The sequence below is a fragment of the Ceratotherium simum genome, chromosome 11, assembly GCF_057802395.1.
Source record: "Ceratotherium simum simum isolate JZ-2026a chromosome 11, ASM5780239v1, whole genome shotgun sequence".
In the NCBI taxonomy this organism is placed as follows: Eukaryota; Metazoa; Chordata; class Mammalia; order Perissodactyla; family Rhinocerotidae; genus Ceratotherium; species Ceratotherium simum.
The window spans coordinates 76,219,127-76,240,767 of record NC_141910.1 but is presented as its reverse complement, the minus strand read 5'-3'; the positions used below and the strand labels follow the sequence as shown (position 1 = coordinate 76,240,767).

At 42.0% G+C, this 21,641-nt stretch overlaps 1 protein-coding gene across 1 annotated transcript in view; it reads right to left on the bottom strand.

The window, feature by feature from the left end:
* SH3YL1 (SH3 and SYLF domain containing 1) overlaps positions 1 to 21,641 on the bottom strand; it is a 49,100-nt gene that overhangs the window by 23,351 nt on the left and 4,108 nt on the right. The window contains exons 3-6 of the mRNA XM_087436405.1: positions 13,312 to 13,401; positions 8,021 to 8,131; positions 4,535 to 4,648; positions 2,081 to 2,145 (exon numbers count right to left, since the gene is read on the bottom strand). Of these exons, the coding sequence (XP_087292531.1) occupies positions 2,081 to 2,145; positions 4,535 to 4,648; positions 8,021 to 8,131; positions 13,312 to 13,401 (380 nt within the window). The remainder of the gene's footprint in view (positions 1 to 2,080; positions 2,146 to 4,534; positions 4,649 to 8,020; positions 8,132 to 13,311; positions 13,402 to 21,641) is intronic.

The following is a 21,641-nucleotide window of genomic DNA, read 5'->3' as shown; positions in this document are numbered from 1 at the left end:
TCAGCCAGGGGCTGGACTCATTCCTCTCCCTAATTGAGGACGTCTGTCCTCCTGCCCCATCCACCACAGGCTGCTGCCTCTTTCCTGGAAGCCAGAGCTGCTGCTGGCAACACCGTCCTCCGGCAGATGCCCACTCTCCCTCACTCTCCGTCATGGGAGCTGCCGTGTCATACCCGCCACATCCTGAGAATTCTCCAGCTTCCTTACAGGTCCTGACAGAGCAGGGGGAAGTGCTGTGTGAGGACAGTGGTTATGAAAGGAGGTGACACAGGCTCGTGATAAGACCCGAGAATCTTCCCGGAGAGCTACACCTACACTTGTTGACGCTGAAAAGTGCGTGACGGCTGTACCATCACAGCCACATTCAGGGACGGATCTGTGTGTCACCAACTCCAGGACAGTCTTCTAATCTCCACGTGAAACAGATATTTTAAAAAGTTAATAATTATCTTCCATGTACGTTATTTAAACACATTTCCAGAGTTAATTTCTATACTTCCCATGAGGGTAAGCTTTGCAATCAAAAGTTTCTATAAATCACAAGAATAAATAAGTATTGCAAAGATAAAAAAGATATTAACAATAAAAATTACAATAGTTCATGCCATTCCAAGTGTTTTTTATGTATAAATTCATTTATTTAATAAGCCCAGAGGGAAGGCTCTTTTCCTCTCTCTTTACGGTTGAAGAAACTAAGGTGCAGAGAGGAAAAGGGAGGTGGTGAAGACCACACAGCTGGAAGGTGCTCAGGTCAGAGCCGAAGCCTGGGCGTCTTCTCCAACAGCGCTGTACCATGTCGCCTTTGGAAGATAACCAAGTGATCATTTTACAGGGTGTTGATTTTAAATCTTTCTATGTCATTTACTGGATGATAGGACTACCTTTTACTTGTACTTGCTTTTCAAGGCTATTAACGTGAACTATGGCCCCAAATCCACAATTTCCAAAGAATCATCATGGAGACTCTCATTTTTAATCTTTAATATACTAAACTTACGGCAGTCATTATTACTGAGTGTCTCATCATTTTTGAAATCAATCATATTTGAGAGAGATCCCCACAGCATGCCCCTCGGCCGTGCATGGAGTCAGAAGTGGACAGACTGGGCTGTGACCCAGGACAACCAGCCACGTAGCACAGCCTCATCTGTGCCAAGAAAACTGCCAGTCAGTCTGCAAGTGTGGGCCGCAAGGTCCAGCAGCTGGTGAAAATACATGTTCCACAGGAGGGCGACATTTTTGAAGGCTCTGATTTGGTTGAATATGCAACAAAAAGGCAGTCATGATAAGCAAAACTAAAGTATGTTCCTCTTTTCGTAAAACAGATTTATGCAGCAGCAAGTAAAGAAGTTCAGATAAAGATGGAAGGCGAGGAGTGGAAATATATCCTCCTAATAAGGCCAAGGGAACTTACGGCAACAGAGCAAATTCATAACAGGACAGCTGAGGAAGAAACTGACTGCAATTTGAGAAGAAAATGATTTGAGAAATTTAGGAGATTTGATTTATCACTTAGCAATAAAGCAACAGACGAAAGATTAATATCATGCAGAAGATGATCCTATGTAACAGACCTCTGTAAACAAGTATATCCTGGTGCAATTTCTAGTCCATTTGATGGAAGCCATAATCATTAGGAGCAAAGATATAAAACGAAACAATACGAAGTGAAGTAATTTGAGTATCAGATTAACAAAACTGGACTTTGCCACAAAGGGTGACACACTGTCTGAGCCCTGGCTTGTTCAACTGCCCACTGAGGAGATACACAACTCTGCAATTAGCAAGCCATAAATTGCCAATTATAGTTCGTCAGACCTGAGACATATCTATTCTACAGGCGTGCTAAAGATGGACCAGATGAAATGGTGATTGAAAACATCTACTTTAGATGAAAGAAAAGGAAAGACACATGGTAAACATTAGATAGTTTTAGGTAGAGCTTCATCAAGAAAATAAAAGGGAACAGTTGCCAGAGGCGGTAAAAGAAGAACAGTAGGAAATCTCTCGACTTTCGTGTATTAAGCTCTGGCTGTTTTAGAGAATGTGGCAGTTGTGTGCATACACGTCACCCACTTACCTCAATTCCTATTTCAAATCCTCCACCGAGCCCGGCTATCCCGATGGCAGAAGGTGCAGACCATTCTAATAAAAACAAGCGGCCAAACATGACGATAAGATTAAAACCCCGTGGCACATGAATATGGGAAGGAAAAATGCTAAAATGTGAGTGTTTCTCTTTTAAATAATGAGACTTTGGCATTTTCCCCTATGTTTTTAAATTCTTTTTAACAAACATATGTAATTTTTTAAGTTAAAAATATTTGAAAGGTATTAGATCTTCATTATGGGTCTCATAGACTCTCAAATTCACGTTTTTAATCTTTCTCGATAAACATGCATAATACCAAACTATTGAATTTTCACCAACTAAACATACTAGCATTTGATAATCTCAACTATCAACATTTTTATAATGTTTTACAAAATGGAGCTGTAGTTCCAGCCTTTAGCTGGAATTTTATCATAAATATGAGAGCAAAAGGATTCATACGAGTTTATTATAATCATTCTAACAGTAACATAATACTAAATTGTTTCTATTATTAATTTCTGAGGGCAAAAACTGCTTTGACACCCTTTGTGCCCAGTAGAAGCACAAGAAATAGACTATAAATTCAAGATTATTAAAATTCTAACAAGATAAATTTCCTTACATTTGGAAACTAAGTACAAACATTCCATTTGCCACTATATGGCACATTTCAGGATTACTGTATGCTTATTTTTCCTATATAGAAACAGTATGTTAAGTCTAGAAAAAAAACTACTTTGGTGAGGGGAGGGTGAGATAGTCTAGATAAAATACTTTCTGAAAATGGTTCTTAACTCCCTACACCTGGTTTTCCATGCTACCATGTATTCTAGACAATAGGATATTGCTTGAATATATCCAGAACTAATCTATCTGGGCTTAGAGGAGTTTTGAGGACAGAAATTAGTGTTTTATAATCCCAAGTTGTTTTCCATTTCCTATGTTAGCAACTGTCCCTGTTTCAAGACCGCCCATCTGGCCAGGATCCGGGGACTTGCCGGGCCTCCTTTGGGGAGACTTAAATCACCCTCTGGAGAGTGAGCGCTGCTGCTCAGGAAGACGGGAAGAGAAGGAACCCAGTAGGCATGGAACCCAGTGGGCAGGTCCGCCTGAGGCTCTGAGAGATACCCCGGAGGCTGGCAGCTCCTCCACCTTTTCAGATGGTCACCCGTCAACGGCGTGGGACCCGCAGCCCCAAGGGCGTCCTACCGACCCTGAGCCCATCTGACGTGGACCCCTCTGCACATGCCTCCGCTGTCTCTGGCTGTACTGCTGAGAAGTCTGCCCATGAAAGTTTACGTGATGCTTGAGAGGAAGAGAATTGTGTCGCTTCTGTTTCATAGCCAAGTACTGAGCCATGAACGCTGACTCACAGCTTCAGGGACAGGCTCTCCTTGACTGTGGGGATGCCTCACAGGAAAAACGGTGGATCCAATCGGCTGACGCGTACGGGCCGTGTGCCCCACAAACACCCAGGTGCATCTATTGTCAGTGAACGTTCCAGGCCCTCTCCCAAAATAAAATTATCTACACTAAAAAATAGCTATTAACAGAGAAATGTGTTCAGTTACATGACTGAACAGCAAATGTTAAACTGGTATAAAAAGCATTTTAGTTGGTCATGACACACCTATATACATTTTAAATACTACTATAAATGTTGCTTCCTGGGATTCAAGTCAAACATATTTCAATTTCATCCCTGAGAAGTCAAGTATTAGATTTCACGCCAGAAAGTAAAACCAAATTATATTGATCTTGATATGATTCTGCATTGGGGATATTGTTTAAAATATTTCAGTTTTTATTATCTCCCACAGGAACAGGAGAAAAGCTTACACATGGTCCTTATTTTCTTATCAACTTCCATAGAACAAAAGAAAACAGTTGTACCATGAAGTTCAGGAATAAGAATTCATATTTAACAATAAAATGCAAATATTGTCAGGTTTAACACTTTCTCCATGGAAGAATTCCAACACGTATACAAGACAAAGCCAGATCTACGCACTGAGTCTTGTCTCATGCAGTCATGTGCTGCATCGCGACATTTCAGTCAACAGCGGACCGCACAGACGACAGTGGCCCCATAAGATCAGCACCACACAGCCCAGGCGTGTGGTGGGCTACACCATCTAGGGTTGTGTCAGTGCCCCCTATGATATTCACACGACCAAACCACCTAAAAACGCATTTCTCAGGATGCGACCCCGTCGTTAGGCGACACGTGACTGTACTTTAAAAGGAGAGAAATGGGAGGCTCATTGCCCTCAGTTATCTGACACCCATGGTGCACATTCAAGGGAGCAGCCCTTAGGATGGCAATTCTAAGTGTCCTGGGAACCTGTCATGCTCCCTATGAAATGTGTTCAAAATGGAAACAGAACAAGAAAAGAACTAAGATTCTCTTCTCCTCCAGGTGAAGAAATAACAACTTACTTCCATCTGGAAGACGCGCCAACACGATTCCACTGCCTCCTCGCGCAGTTACCAGAAATCCAGCTTTGATCACAGACAAGATCGCAAGGCCCTTGGCTTTAGCAATTACATGGGCTGAAAAGACAAAGACAAGAGGCAAGCAAGCATTCCTAACGCACACGCCTGGAGAGAGAGCGTGCGCTAAACAGTCGGTACACACGGGGTTGGTGACAGGCGGCCTGCGTTCTCAGGAGAAGTCGTAGTGGCACGTACGAGCCAGGAATGAAACCTAGTCAGGTAGCAGATGGGCCTGCAGCCTGCGTGCTCCTCCCTCTTCTTTCGTGTTGTTATTTTTGCAGGGCTGAATGTAACATCATAAGTGCTCAAAAATCCTGCAACCGCCACAATAAATGAGATATTTGGATGAGATTTTATTGACATCCAGTAGCAGGACAAATAATTTGCAGACTTCAATTAATTTAGAACATAATTCATAATTTAAAAAACGAGATACTGTTTTCAAAGAAACTAAGATCTATTAAGTTCTATTAAGATCTACTAAGATCTATTAAGTTCTATTAAGATCTACTAAGATCTATTAAGTTCAGTATTAAGGAGAAACTTAAAAAATGACAACATGCAGCACGTGGCAGAACTTTGATCTTAAAGCCACACAGTCAAGTTCACCTTTCATTAACATGAAAATCTGTATTCCAACACAGAAAAATTAAGTGATTTTGCCACTTAAAGTGTTTTAGCTTTATAAAATGATCTGTTATAGAATTTGAGTAACACACAACTACTAGTGCACTGAAAACCTAATTCAATTTACAAAATATTGGTTTATTCCCATTTCAGGGAAGTTCACTACATAAAATGAGGGTTATTAACATATGCACCCACTAAACACCGTGCCCCACTATTCTGTGGATTTATTTACACAATGGAACTTCCTTCAAATAATAGGAGAAGCCTAAACACTGGACATTGTTCTGGGACTCCAATATCACTGTTAAGGTGGTTTAATTTATCATCACTTTAGTCAAATAGTCTGTCAAGGAAGTCAAACCAGACACTATACCCAAACACACAAAAGGCTTTATAGGTGTTCCTAGAAAAACACTAAATTTCTAACACAATTATGCACACCATTTCCAAATTTAAATTAATGGCAGACTCTCAGAGATAATTCATCCAAGAGCATGAATATGCTTGCGTGCAGATAGTCGGTGGAGTTGTTCGTAACCAAGCAGAGTGCAGAGAGTGAGTCTGGCTTCCCAGACAGCGGCCGACATAGTGCACCTCAGCTCTGCATTTTCAGAGGTTATGATATGTTGTATTGAGGTTGAAAGCTGCATTACATATCACGTAGGTTTGTTTTTACAACCACACGTTGGCAGAATATCATCCTCAACACCTTGTCTTCCATTCTCACTCAACGCTTTTACAGTTAGTACTGCCTCTGTTTAGAAACGCTACAGATAACAAAAGTGTATGTTTTAAAATGAACATATTTTAAATGTCAAGTATATTTTTATAGATTGTCTACCCAAATTCAGGGACACTAAAATGCCAATAGTCCCTAAGTAATTTGCCAGTTAGCTATTAGAATGTACTGATGGCAGATTTACTCTCTAAATTTAGTTCCACTTACGTCTCAGAACACTTCAATCAGAGCAGGGTGAACCCACACCGCTAAGAAGATCTAAAAGTCTAGGCATTTTGTTTTAAAGTGTTTTGTAGATTTTATCTTCTGTTACATAATAGATCACCCTCGTTTTAACGTAAACATAATGCCTCTCCCTCCTCATCCCAAGGAAGGCTCTAGGAAGGATGAGGCTGGGTCCTCTGGCAGCTGTGGGGCCCTCTCCTCCCCATAACACACACCTGCACACCCTCAGGAGTAAGCTCTTCCTCAGGCTACTGTGTGAACTGATTTTCATTTTCTGAGCTACAGCCACTGAAGAGGAGTCGGGTGGCCTTTGTCTGAAGGAAGAAGAAAAGCAAGACGGAATTTGGCTGTACAAAATCCGTGAGGAATAATCCATACTCAGCTGTTTTTATGTTAGGAAATACAGTTTCTCCATAAGTTGGGCTAGCCTGACATAGAAATATGTAGATGCTACCATAGATCAATAAATATCTGCCATCTCCTGCTTCAGAATATTGCTACCGAAAATTCAGTTTTTCTAGTAGAATCTTCCTCAAGTCCTAAAGCAGTACTTCACAAACTTGTATGTGAATACAACTCAGGAGACCTTGTGAAAAATGCAGATTTTGATTGATTAGGCCTAAGCGGAGTCTGTGGTTCTGCATTTCTAACAAGCTCTCAGGTGAGCGCAGCTGCTGGTCCAGTCTGCACTCAGACTGGAACGCTCCATGAAACGCTGTTTTCTTATGAGGGGGGGAGTGGCTGGGGCGACATAACAATAATTAATATTATTAATATTATTATTATAACAACAAATTAAAAAAAATCAAACATTTAAAGGTCTGTTAAATAACTTCAGAAAATCTAGCTTAAGAAATTAAACTGGTGTTTGTATTTTAATACAGGATCAGCCATGCACTGTGACGAACTAAGAGGGAGGCTAGTCTGCAACACTGCCCAAGCTCATTTGCATGAGATGAGTGCTCTATGAAACATGCTTCAGAAATCACTCCCAGAGGCTCACCTCTGGACCAGGTCCTACTCGATCAGCCTGCCTGCTGAGAACCACATGAGAAACATGTTAAAAATCTGCACTTCTGGGGCCAGCCCAGTGGTGTAGTGGTTAAGTTCTCGCGCTCCACTTTGGTGGCCTGGGGTTCGCAGGTTTGGATCCCAGGTGCAGACCTACACACCACTTATCAAGCCATGCTGTGGCAGGCGTCACATATATAAAGTAGAGGAAGATGGGCACGGTTGTTACCCCAGGGCCAATCTTCCTCAGCAAAAAGAGGAGGATTGGCAACAGATGTTAACTTAGGGCTAATCTTCCTTACCAAAAAAAAAAAAAAAAAAATGCACTCCTGGCCGCACTGCTCCGAGGGTCTGATTCAGCAGGTTTGGGGGAATTTAGGGACTGTGTTTCAATGACCCAGGGAATCCTGATGTGCAGCTGTGTTGGGAACTATTGATCAATGTCTTCTTAAACCACATAAAATGTAAACATTTTATCAAGAAAAGCAAAACACAAAATTAAAATTTATTTATGCGATTAACTAGTGAGTTTGCAAGATAAGCTTGCAAAGTTCTCAGAAATTGAGGATAAGAACAGGTGAGTTTGAGGAAAGCCACAGTGGAGACGGACATGTGGAGTTTAGGGCCATGGGCCCCCAAAGGGGAGGCGGGAGAGGGAGGCAGAAGGCTCCCAAGAGACCAGCTGGGAAGATCACCAGGAGAAAAAGGGGGGCTGGGGACTTGCTGCTCCCAGGGGGTCGATGGCCTGAAGTCAAGGAACGCAAGATGTGATTTAGAAAACAAAGCAAGTTTAGAAAAGTACGGTATGTATTTTATTTACCTACCAGGAATGATCTTATCTGGTCCATTTCTGGAAGTTATTTCTGTGAATTCTCTCAGAATTTTAGCAGCCTTTTTTGCTTCTGATTTCAAATTGGAAGGTATAGGGTTATTCACTGAAAGATCAAAAAAAAAATAGATTTGATGAAAAAATCTAAGAAGTTAGAAATTTACTGTAATTTCATTTGTCTCATATAAAATTGAGCATTAACAAATTGAATCCTACCAAAAAAAGGAAATAAATTAGAAATCTTCAATTATTGATCGTTCATCTCTATTTTCCTAATAAATTCACTCTGAGATCAGGAAGCCCTAAATTCTTAAAATCCCAGAAATTATAAAATCATGAGATTCCAAAGGATCTTAAACAAAATCTGGTCCAATCTCCTGTCAAAAAAGAGACTTCAGAGCCAGCCCGGTGGCGTAGTGGTTAAGTTCGTGCGTTCTGATTCGGCGGCCTGGGGTTCACAGGTTCAGATCCCAGGTGCGGACTTACGCACCACTTATCAAGCTGTGCTGTGGCGGCGTCCCACACAAAACAGAGGAAGATGGGCACAGATGTTAGCCCAGGGCCAGTCTTCCTCAGCAAAAAAGAGGAGGATTGGGAGTAGATGTTGGCTCAGGGCTGATCTTCCTCGCCAAAAAAAAGAGACTTCAGGCCCAAAATGGAGTCCTTAATGCTAAGCCCCACATCAGCAAACAAGACTTAATACCTAACCCACCTGCAGTCTCCACCTCTCCCAGGACTGTGACCTTTAACCCACTCATCTGGAATTACCTGGTCAGCTCTAGTGAGATAACTGCCTTCCCACAAACAATCCACTCTGCCTGCATCGCCTCCCTGCCCCGCCTCCTCCTACCTATGAAAGCCTCCCAGTGTGTGGCCCCGGAGCTCCTTTCTGTTGGGTAGATGGGATGCTGCCTGATTCACTGAGTAAAGCCAATAAGATCTCCAATTCACTCAGTTGAATTTTTTTTTCCACACTCCTAATTAAGTATTTTCTCCCTGTAATTCTTAACTCACCTCAATAGTAATAAAAACACATTAAAATTTTAAGAATTAACAAAAGATGTATTTTAGAACTGTGTATAATAGATAATATAAAATTGAATATATTTGGCTATTTTTTCAAAAACATTTGAACTGTCTGTATGGATTTCCCTTATTAGTAGAACTTTAGGAGATTCAGGAATTGAGTGATTACTCCAAGTATGGAACGCTTGCATTTCTATAGCATTTTACATTTTCAGGACTGCCTGGGTATTCACAAACTCAAAGGAGCGATTATTTGTCATAACAATGCTCACATACTCCTTCTCGCTCTGGAGTACGTGGGGCTAGATCATCCCCTTTTCAAGGGACAAGGAATCAGAAGAACCAAAGAAATGAGAGGCTTCAGTGTAAAACCTGCCGTGCAGACCATCAAATGTATTCCTCATTTCAAAGAATGTGTTTTCAGCTCTGAAAGTTCCCTTTGGCTGTTTTTCATTCCTTCCATTTCTGTCCTCATTATGTTTATGTTGTTCTTTAAATCCTTGAACATATTTTAAAAGGTGCTTTCATATCTTTGTCTGATAATTACACCATCTCTATCCTTTCTGGGTCTGTTTTTGACTCATATTTCTCCTAGTTATGGGTTATATCTTCCTCCTTCTACCCATGTCTGGTAGAATTTGATGGCTGCCAGTTGAGTGAATACTGCCACGCTGAGTGTCTAGATTTTGCTGTCTCCTTTTCACAGTGTTGATGCTGTGTGAGAGGCGGTGAGTCACCTGCAGACCAGCTGCATCTTTTCAAGATCTGCTTTCATGTTTTGCTTGGGTGTGTGTAGCGTAGTCTTTAGGATGATGTTAGCCCTGCAGTTAAGGAGCAACTCCTTGGGCTCTCTCCTGAAAGTCCTCAGGTTGACTGCTTCCTTCCACTTTGGCTGGTTGGAACTGCCATCTCCCAACCCTGTGTGAACTGCGGGAACTGCTGGCCTCACGGCTTCCTGGTAGTTGTTCTTGGCCCTGCCTTGCAAGTTTCACCCCCCACACACACAATGCTTAGTATTCAGCCAAGGCCTTGAGGGGTCCCTTTGCAGATTTCTTGAGCTCTTTCTCTCTTTAACTCCCTCTCCTCTGGTAATCTGCTCTGTGAATTCCGGACGCCTCAAAGTTTCAACTCAATCTGTCTCTTCCATTCAGCAAGAACACATGCTCCAGTGCTCCCTCCCTGTGCTGCGGTGTGAAAGGTGCCTCCGGGCAGGAAAAGGAGCAATCACAGAGATCAGCTCACCTTCCCTCCTCTCTGGGACCTCAGACCCACTCGTCTATTGTCCAACATGTGGAAACAGATGCTCCGTATATTCTGCCCAGTTTCTGATTGTTTACAGCAAATGGCCATTCCAGGACTAGATTCTTGGTCATGAAGCTCTCAGCGTGCTTCTAATTTGTTCTTTTATGATGAGTAATGTTAAATATCTTTCCATTTCTGTCAAGTATTCTTCATATTTCTCGTCCATTTGTGGAGGGTAATTCTCTGTTTCTTATTGATTTACATATTAAGGGAATTAACCTTTTTTTGAGAATATTAGTTGCAAATATTGATTTCCTCTGCCATCTGTCTTGAATTTTCTTATGATGGTTTTTCTACTTTTTTTCTTAATAAATTCAAGTCCATCTTCTCTTTTAAGTCTTACAAGTGTCCTTTAACTGAACAAAGTAGATCTTAGGTTTATATGGAGAAATAAACAAGCAAGAAAAGCTGGGAAAAAATAAGCAAAGAAGAGTGGGGGGCAAGCTGAGCCAGAAGCTGTAAGGTATTACAAAACCTCAGTAATTTACACTAGATGCAAATACAGATGGAAACGTCAACTTTACAAAATAGAAAATTCAGAAATTGACCCAAAGAATTGAATGTATAATAAGGATAACACCTCAAATCAATGTGGAAAAGCTGTATCACACAACAAATAGTGGTCTTTTGGGGGGGAAAAGACTATAAAGAATCATCCACAGCTTCATGTCACATAAGGATAAACTTCAGATTCATTGACAGTTTAAAACGCAAAAACTCAACCCATAAAAGAACCAGAAATTATGGGAGAATTGCTTCTCAAATTCATAGTGCAAAAGGCCCAAGTATGGCAAAAAAATTTCTATATTTTCAAATGATCAGAAATTATGGCATAAGTGCATTGTAAAAATAAGGGGAAAAGTACAGATAGGCAAATATTGAAGAAAAAAGGCATCTCTATACTAATATCCATCAGTACTACTGTCTGTATGTTACTGTGTGCCTCAATTGATTCCTATGGCTGAACACACGTGTTATTTCCATTTTTAGCTTTTATAGATACCACTGTTGGATGGTAATTATCTTGGGATAGAATCTTAAGAGTTGGAATTGAATCAAAAAAATTCAAATTTTTTAAGGTTTTTATTACATTATCAAGTTGCCATCTAAAAATACTATCCAAGTTTAGAACCACTGAGTATTACTATAAACCATTTCCACTGCTACTGGGGAGGCTGGTAGAGGGTGACAAATTTTTATTTGAATTTATCTGAATACTAGTAAATTTTTATTTTGTTTGTTTACGTCTCCTGTTTTGCATAATTTCTGTTCATGTTCTTTGCCTATTTTTCTGGTGCCAACCTCCTTGTGTCCATAATTTTAATCATGTCACACTCTGCATCTCAGCTTGTTTCTAAATTTCATTTATAGTCTTCAGCACTAATTTTCATTTATATAACAACATCTCTCTGGGCGTTCTACCATCACCACCTTTCTATCTATTATCATCACTAAAGGCCTTAATTTAAAGAAACTATACAGCTATTATCCTATATTTCCTTTCAGAGCTTTCATTTTACATTAAATACTTGACTCACCTCAAACTTATATTGGTACAGGATGTGAAATAAGATGCTAATATTTTTTAAATATACAACACAACTTACTGAATAATCCATAGCACTTAATTAAAAATGCCACCTTCATGACAAAAAGAATATTCACATATATATACTCATAGATTTAAAAATATATGACAGAGATGACATGGTAGATTAATAAATTATCCTAGGACAACTGGTCATTCAAAGGAAAACAAAATAACATTAGATTACAATATCACATCATAAAATTTAATGTGATTGAAGTCCTAAATATTAAAAGCAAAATTCAGTACTTTTATAATAAAAATAATAGAGAATATGATTTGGGGTATGGAGAATGCCATAAACAAAGCATAGCAACAAAGGAAAACTATAGATATGTTCAACTACATTAAAGTTTAAAAAGTTGCATCAACATACATTTAAAAAATAAAAATATAAGCCACAGATTGGAAGATATTTGTCATATACATATGACAGAGATTTAGGATCCAGAATATATAAAGATCTTTTTCTTTTCTTTTCTTTTCTTTTTTTTGGTGAGGAAGATTGGCCCTGAGCTAACATCTGTGCCAATCTTTCCTCTATTTTGTATGTGGGGTGCTGCCACAGCATGGCTTGATGAGCAACGTGTAGGTCTATGCCCAGGATCCAAACTGATGAACTCCGGGCCGCCAAAGTGGAGCACGCAAACTTAACTGCTATGCCACTGGCCTGGCCCCATCAAGATCTTTTAAAAATCAATAAAAACACAAATAGCACAATAGAAAACTGGGCAAAGTGTTCAATTACTTACTTCATAGAAGAGGAAAACTCCATGGCTGATAAATATATGAAAAGTTGATCAAATTCACCAGGAATTAGGGATGTGCAAAGTAAGTCCACAACGAGTTACTGTTTCTTATCCTTTAGATCGACAAAAATTAAAAAGTCTGCCAATGAGTGTGTGCAGGGTTGTGGCACAAAGAGAAGCTCGTACCCTGTAGGTGGGGACGTAAAGCAGGACAGCTACTTCCGAGGGCTGTACTGAGGATGGGAGAGAAGTGCATTTCCTATGACCTGCCCATTTTACTCCTAGGCATGCCCACAGAGACACTCTCTGGTGGGCTGAATGATGGCCCCCAAATTCATGTCCACCTGGACCCTGTGAACAGGACCCTATTTGGAAAACGGGTCTCTGCAGATATAATTAAGAATCACAAGATGAGATCATCCTTGACTACCCCAGGTGGGTCCTGATCCAATGACGAGCGTCCGTGTAAGAGACAGAAGAGAAGAGAGAAGACATAGAGAGGGGAAGGCAAGGTGGCCACAGAGGCAGAGATTGGAGTCAAGGAGCACCTGGGGCCCCCAGGAGCTGAGAGAGACAAGGAAGGGTGCCCGGGAGGGTGGGGAGGGGTGGCCCCACTGACACCTTGGCTTCTGACTTCTGGCCTCCACACTGTGGGAGAATAAATTTCTATTGTTGTAATCCAACCAGTTTGTGGTAATTTGTTACAGCAGCCTAGGAAAATAACACAACATGTATAAAATTATTCATTGAGGCAACGTTTTTAATAGCAAAACCATAGCAATAACAAACAAAAATAAATACATTCAAAAAAGGAAACAAATTTTCCTCAAGAGGAAGATGGATAAATAGTTTGGTGTAGCATTAAAATTGTATTCCACACAGAACTTCAAATAAACTATATATATGTGTGTCAACATGGGAAATATGAATAATATTGAGAGAAAAAACAAGTTGCATGAAGATATATAGAGTATCATACATTCACGTAAATGTTTTAACGCATGCACAAAAATAAATATATAAATACATAATAAAAGTATAATGACACTTGATTTAGGGGGTGGGGTGGCCCTGGAGAAGGCTTATATAGGAGGCTTACTTGAAATTTGTACTTAGGCTGTGTAGTAGGTCATGGACGTAAATTATCTTATTCTCATTAGTCTCTTGTATGTCTGAAATATTATATAACAAAGATTGTTCACACATATTGAATATTGTAGAATTAAATATTTAATGTATTAGTGGGAACTCTGACTCTAGCTGTAAAAATGTATATCATGGATAATTACTTCATAAGTTGTCCTTCATTTCAAATCAGAACTCTCAGGGCCAACAACATGCCTTGCAGGAAGAGTTATGAAAAAGTAAAAATTGTATACTTATGTTTTACACACACGCATGCACACAAACACAAACAAAGTTCCAAGGACAGAGATTTGGTGAGAGTCTGTACACTAAATACTTAATTGTTATTGTACGCATTTTTATAACATTGATAATTCTGGAATTCAAATATTTAGGAACTAAAACAAACTTATGCCTCATCTTCTCAATCACGTACTTGTTTAAAATCAAACGACCCCACTTTGACAACAGCACTGAGACACTGAAAGCCTCAGACTCTTGGGTCTGTTCCTTCCAAGCAGCGAATACAAAGCACAGAGCAGAACACAGAAGACGCTCGGAAGCACATAATTGTGAGATGGGGAAGGAGTCTCAAGACATCTCTTCAGTCTCTATTTCATTTATTTCTGCTCTGATTTTTATTATTTCCTTCCTTCTACTGATTTTGGGCTTTGTTATTCTTTTTCTAGTTCCTTTGGGTAGATTGCTTATTTGAGATTTTTCTTATTTCTTGAAGTAGGCCTGTATTGCTAAAAAAAAAAAAAGAAAGAAAGAAAAAAATCAATGAAACTAAGAGCTGGTTCTTTAAAAATTAAACAAAATTGATAAACCTTTAGCTAGACTCACCAAAAAAAAAAGAGAGAAGGCTCAAATAAATAAAATCAGAAATGAAAGAAATTACAATGGACACCACAGAAATACAAATTATTATAAGAGAATACTACAAAAATCTAAATGCCAACAAACTGGATGATTTAGAAGAAACGGATAAATTCCTAGAAACATACAACCTCCCAAAACTGAATCAAGAAGAAACAGAGAATCTGAATAGAGCAATCACAAGAGATTGAAACAGTAATCAAAAACTTCCAAAAAACAAAAGTCCAGGACCAGACAGCTTCCCTGGTGAATTCTACCAAACATTCAAAGAAGATTTAATATCTATCCTTCTCAAACTCTTCCAAAAAACTGAAGAGGAAGGGATGCTTCCTAACTCATTCTATGAGGCCAACATCATCCTGATACCAAAACCAGATAAGGACAATGCAAAAAAAGAAAATTGCAGGCCAATATCACTGATGAACATAGATGCAAAAATCCTCAACAAAATACTAGCAAATTGAATATAACAATACATTAAAAAGATTATACATCATGATCAAGTGGGATTTATTCCAGGGATGCAGGGATGGTTCAACATCCGCAAATCACTCAACATGATACACCATATTAACAAAATGAAGACTAAAAATCACGTGATCATCTCAATAGATGTCAAGAAAGCATTCGACAAGATACAGCATCCATTTATGATAAAAACTCTGAATAAAATGGGTATAGAAGGATGAGTACCTCAACATAATAAAGGCCATATATGACAAACCCACAGCAAATATCATTCTCAATGGAGAAAAACTGAAAGCTATCCCCTCTAAGAACAGGAACCAGACAAGGATGCCCACTCTCCCCACTCTTATTCAACATAGTATTGGAAGTCCTAGCCAGAGCAATCAGGCAAGAAAAAGAAATAAAAGAGATCCAAATTGGAAAGGAAGAAGTAAAACTGTCGCTATTTGCAGAAGACATGATTTTATATATAGAAAACCCTAAAGAATCCACCAAAAAACTGTTAGAAATAATAAATGAATACAGTAAAGTTGCAGGGTACAAAATCAACAAACAAAAATCAGTTGCACTTCTATACACTCACAATGAAATAACAAAGAGAAATTAAGAATACAATCCCACTTACAATCGCAAAAAGAATAAAATACCTAGGAATAAATTTAACCAAAGAGGTGAATTATAAAATATTGTTGTTTTTTTTTTTAAGGAATTTATTCTTTTTTTTTTTTTTTTGGTGAGGAAAATCAGCCCTGAACTAACATCCATGCTAATCCTCCTCTTTTTGCTGAGGAAGACCAGCTTTGAGCTAACATCTATTGCCAATCCTCCTCCTTTTTTTCCCCAAAGCCCTAGTAGATAGTTGTATGTCATAGCTGCACATCCTTCTAGTTGCTGTATGTGGGATGTGGCCTCAGCATGGCTGGAGAAGTGGTGCGTCAGTGCGCGCCTGGGATCCGAACCCGGGCCGCCAGTAGTGGAGCGCGCGCACTTAACTGCTAAGCCACGGGGCCGGCCCTTCCATTCCATCTTGATGCTGAAACGGAGAGGTGGTCCTGAGCTGGTGTGAGTCAGCACGGCAAACCGGAACACAGCAAGAAAACCGACTCACATGATGTTGTCTATTTATAAAGCACACACATGATTGAAATTTGCAGTATGGCTAGATAAGGTATTAGTTTGCTTAATTTGTGTTGGTATCTAAGACGACGTAATATAACCTGATTTTGGTAGGAAGATGAAGTTTCATGCAGGAGGTTTGCCTTACTGGCTGTGTGGCAGGGACAGATATGGCCCGCCATATGTGATCCTCCCGTGTCACAGTAGAGTGCTGTCCCCATATGTGTGTGTCCCGTGTCACAGTGCAGTGCTGTCCCCGTACGTGTCTCCCACGTCACAGTGCAGTGCTGTCCCCGTATGTGATCCTCTGTGTCACAGTGCAGTGCTGTCCCCGTGTGTGATCCTCTGTGTCACAGTGCAGTGCTGTCTCCGTGTGTGATCCTCCCATGTCACAGTGCAGTGCTGTCCCCGTATGGGATCCTCCCATGTCACAGTGCAGTGCTGTCCCCGTGTCTCCCATGTCACAGCGCAGTGCCGTCCCCATATGTGATCCTCCCGTGTCACAGTGCAGTGCTGTCCCCATATGGGATCCTCCGTGTCACTGTGCAGTGCTGTCCCCGTACGTGTCTCCCATGTCACAGTGCAGTGCTGTCCCCGTATGGGATCCTCCCATGTCACAGTGCAGTGCTGTCCCCATGTCTCCCATGTCACAGTGCAGTGCTGTCCCCATATGTGATCCTCCCGTGTCACAGTGCAGTGCTGTCCCCATATGTGATCCTGTGTCACAGTGCAGTGCTGTCCCCATGTGTGATCCTCCTGTGTCAGTGCAGTGCTGTCCCCATGTGTGATCCTCCCGTGTCACAGTGCAGTGCTGTCCCCTCAAGGTAGCTGCCCAGAGACAGGGTCTGTGTCATCTCTATGCCAAGACAGCTGAGAAGTGGTGTCCCCTCCACCATCTCCCCCTGTTGCTGGCTGGCTGATGAGGTATCTGAAGGCACAGCCTCGAGAGGAATGGGGGCCAATCCCTGAATCAGCATGCGGGCATGCTGCTCCCCACCGGGAACACCCACACTGAACCATCACACAGGGAGAAGTAACTTTCAGTGTTAAGTAACCGAGATTTCGGGGCTTCTATTACAGCTAACATTACCCTAATTATTATATTTAAAAATTATTTCTGATCTCTCCATGGTATTTGCTGAAGAAGCAAGAAGGAAGAGAAGTATTTTCATTTTCTAACTTAGGACTAGATTTGACCTGTTTTATATACATTGTAATCAGTTAGGGATAGTGGAAAATGGGTAAAAACACTTATCTAATGTGATTACACCATATGCTAATATTTTTCTCTCTCTGATTACATAGTATTCATAACACACTGTCTGCAAGTGCTTTGAAAAAAAGCAAAGCAGTGGTTTCGCCTTTTCAATAAATATTAAAATTGTTAAAAAGATGTATCTTTGCTATACCAAGTACTCCTATTATGCACGCCTTAAAACAATGTAACGTGACAGGACCCTATCCCATGCTTTCCTCACCGTGCTCCTAGTTACGCTGTCCCCTCTGGCTCCAACACCTCCCGCTCACTGAGAGCAGGTGTAGCAGTCTGGGTCCCGAGAGTGGGTGGACTGCACGCAGCTGGTCAAAGAGGGGAAGTTCACCAGGACACTCGTGCCCTCTGCACGGCACCGAGGCTGGAGGGAGTCCTGGGAAGGACAGGCTTGGAAGAGATGTAGGCCTCCTTGGAGGACGTGTGGTTCAGCCCATGTGCAGCAGAGAGACACGTCCCGCCAGGCTGGACCTGGTCAGGGGTTGCTAGGCCAGCAGAGCCACCCCCAGAGTGCGGGCGCTCAGCAGCTGGCGGCGTGGGCACGCCGTGAGAGTTGGGGTGCTGGCAAGACAAGAGTCCTCAGAGCTGTGGGGTCTGGTGTCTGAGTGGACGGGGCTGTGGCCCAGCCTTCCAGATTGCAGAGAGCCCTTTCCTGGGCCGTGGCCAGGTGGACTCCACCGATGTCCTCTCCCCACATTGCTGACCCCTGCCTGTTCCCTCCTGCAAAGTCCCTCAGGCACCCTCTACTGAGGAAGCTTCCCAGGTGCCCACTTGGAAGGAGTAATTCTTTAGAGAATTCCACTGTTTGTCCCAGAGCGTATGGGAGGGGCACACTGGAGCTGGAGGCAGGGAACTGATAAGGGACATCTAGGGGTTGGCAAACTGCAGCCTGGGCCACACCAGCCACCCGACCTGTTCTCCTAGGCCTGCGAGGCAGGAACAGTTGGTACATCTTTAATGGTTGAAAAGATTAAATCTAAAGCATAATATTTTGTGTGAAAGCACATTTTCAAAGATGAAGTGGGTAAAATCACATCACAGACCTGCACCAACAGCTCCACATTTGTGATCTATTTCGATGATAAAGTCATTGACTTCGAACCTCAAGCAGCAAAATGTTCTCCCACAAAGAGAATCGCATTCTTCTCATCAGTAGACTTGCATTACAAAAAAAGTTCTCAATTATTGTTATCTTTCAGTTTTCATCAATAAAAAAATTTGTGGAAGTCTGTTTTCTCTCTTGTTGTATAAGTGTCTATACATATCCTCAATTTTGCCTCTTGGCCTGCAAAGCTTAAGATATGTACTATTTGGCCTTTGAGGAAAAAACTGCTAACCTCTGACCTCCTAAAATATGACTCACTCTTCAAGACCAATTTCAAAGGCTAGTTCTTAAATTTAAAACCAATTTTAAGTGAAACCATTCTGCACCGCCCTCGAGTAACTGAAGCCTTACCGGCTTACCTCCACTGCTGTCCCCCATCCCCTGTCGGCTCAGGGGCTGTCCCTTCCTCGGGCAACTGAGTGGTGCTTCTCCACTTGGGCCCACACAAGACAGTCAACAAACCTGCCCCCATGTCTGGGTTAGGTGGCCCAGGAGGACCCAGCTGCCGCCGAGCTTGTTCCCACGGACTGGGTCTGCCTCCAGAAGAGAGGGAAAAAGCAGAGCCACGATCCTTCTCAGACACGTCCTCTTGTCTTCCCCAAGGCTCCATCCTTCTCTACTTACACTCAAACCTCAGGTCTGTGTCTCTAAGCACCACTTATATCTGATAGTTCTCCAAGTCTTATCTATCCTTTAACCTCCCCTAAATTTCAGACTTACCATTATCAATTACCTACTTGACTTTGGTATCAGTATCAAGTAAGCCTCTCAAACTAAATACATCTAAACATAACTTGTGGTGCCCCACCTCCTCCCCAACTGTTCCCCAAGCTTCCTCTCCAGGTAGGTTCATCACCTGGGAGCGCACGCTCAAAACCTGGGCCGACTGCGACCTCTGTATTTCTCTCACGCCCTGTGCCAATCCATCAGCACAGCTTATCGGAGTATAAACCTTCAACATATACTCAGAATCTGATTACATCTCTCCTCCTCCCCTGCCACCTGCCTGGGCCAAAGAATAATCAGTCCTCACGGTGTCTATTCAACAGCCTACTCGCTGGCTTCTCTGCTCTCAGTCTTGAACCCCTATGGGTATTTCTCCACAGAAGTGCTCCATCTAAGTAATATCACAGTTAATATTACTCCATTGCTTACATCCTTCAAAGTTTTCCCATATTTAGTCTGCACCATAGCCTATATCACTACTCTATCAATCAGTCAACCAACCACTCAGTCAGATCTATCTATCTGTCCATATCTATCTATCCTATCTATCTGTCTGTCTGTCTGATCTTCCTTGCAGTCTCCCTCACTAGAATGGAAGTATCATGGGATAAGCACATTGACTGCTGTATTTTATTAACTATAATATCTCCAACACATGTCATACTGACATATACTAAGTGCCTAATAAATATTTGCTAAATGAATGAAGTATTTGTGTGGCTTTGGAGAATTAAAGGCCTAATCCCTGTGAGGACTCGAAAAGGATCATTTACATAGAAAATCCGATGAATTTGGAAGAGAATGTGCTGAGTAATCGAGTTTCCCAGACCTCGAGAGAGAGGTGGGTCAGAGGGAAGCAAGTCACAAGGGGATGGGACAGCGCCCCAAACAGGTCCTTGCCAGGTCCTTCCCAGGAAAGGGAGGAAAAACAAGCTATGGAGATCTGAGTGCAACAAGACCAGCAAGGAGGCTGCTCCAAGAGCCTCACGCATCCCAGTGCCAAGTACGGCTCACCCCACAAGTCGCCTTCAGCCCAGCGGCCCGCCTGCAGGAGGAAACCTGGCTGTTGCTCCATCAGAGAGCTGGACTGTCAGGAGCTCCTTAATGCTACAATCCACTTAGCAGCGTCTTCATGGTCAATGACAACTGAAGACCAAAAGCAAATCTGAGTGGGCAGTGATGGCACAGACTCCCCCCTCTCCGAAAAAGGATTGCCTCCAGAGAGACCCAAAGTTGATGGAAAATGGGGGCTCATAATAAAATTCTCATATTTCGGGCACTCAGGTTTGTGTCTTTTCTTCCTCCTTGCTTTGTACTCTCCTTTTTTCACCACTGAATGCAGTCCTTACAGCCAGAAGCAGCACTTTTACCAGTCTCTGTGCCCCTGCCGTGCCTCGTTCCCATATCTCAGTACATCCTGCTGAAGTGAATTAGTAAACTGCAGTGGAAATTTGTTCCTTTTGCTGCTGAACATCTGTGTCTTTTATTTCAGAATCAGCAGTTTGTCTGCTTCCATCGATGCTGCACCTGGAGAGGGGCAGGTGACCCAAATCTGCAACATTAGAACCAATCTCCTCGTGCCACAGTGGAGCTTCGTAACCAAAGTGGATCCACAATCAGTATCTGACCAGGGGCTGGTGTGGGAGCTGCCAGCACTGCCTCTCCCAGGCACTTCTGTTTGGACTTGCTGCAAGATTTTTATCACCCAAGGGGAGAGCCTGAGAGCAGAGCCATGCAGAGAGAGCCTGGCCTTGCTGGAGCCAGGACCGGGCCTTGTAGCTAAAGCTACAAGGAGCTCTGGACTGTTCAGTCTCATGGACCAGGAAAATCCTTTTCTGCCAAAGCCAGATCAGATTTTCTGACACGTGCAAATAAAGCATAGTAAATAATACATAAATCTTACCCCCCAAAAGACTTTCTACTTTGAACTCTATCAACCAAGCAGAATTAAGCCAGTAAAATAAGCAAATTCCACAGCTGAGACCTGCTGTTGCAAACATCCGGCCCTGGAGGAGGTCACAGCCCCTTCTGTAAACATGGGAAGGACAGCTATGGGACTTGGGGGTTCAGATGCAGCCTAGGCTGCCTGCAGACCACAGAGCTCCAAGCACTGAGCCAGAGCTCTGTCTGGACACAGCCCTGCGTCTCTGCGAACTGGGTGTTGACAAGGCTGGTCATGCTGAGGACACCTTCCTATTCAGCTGAACTACAGAAGAGCCTGGCTAATTTGTTTTCATAGTACAGATTCTATTGAATATATGA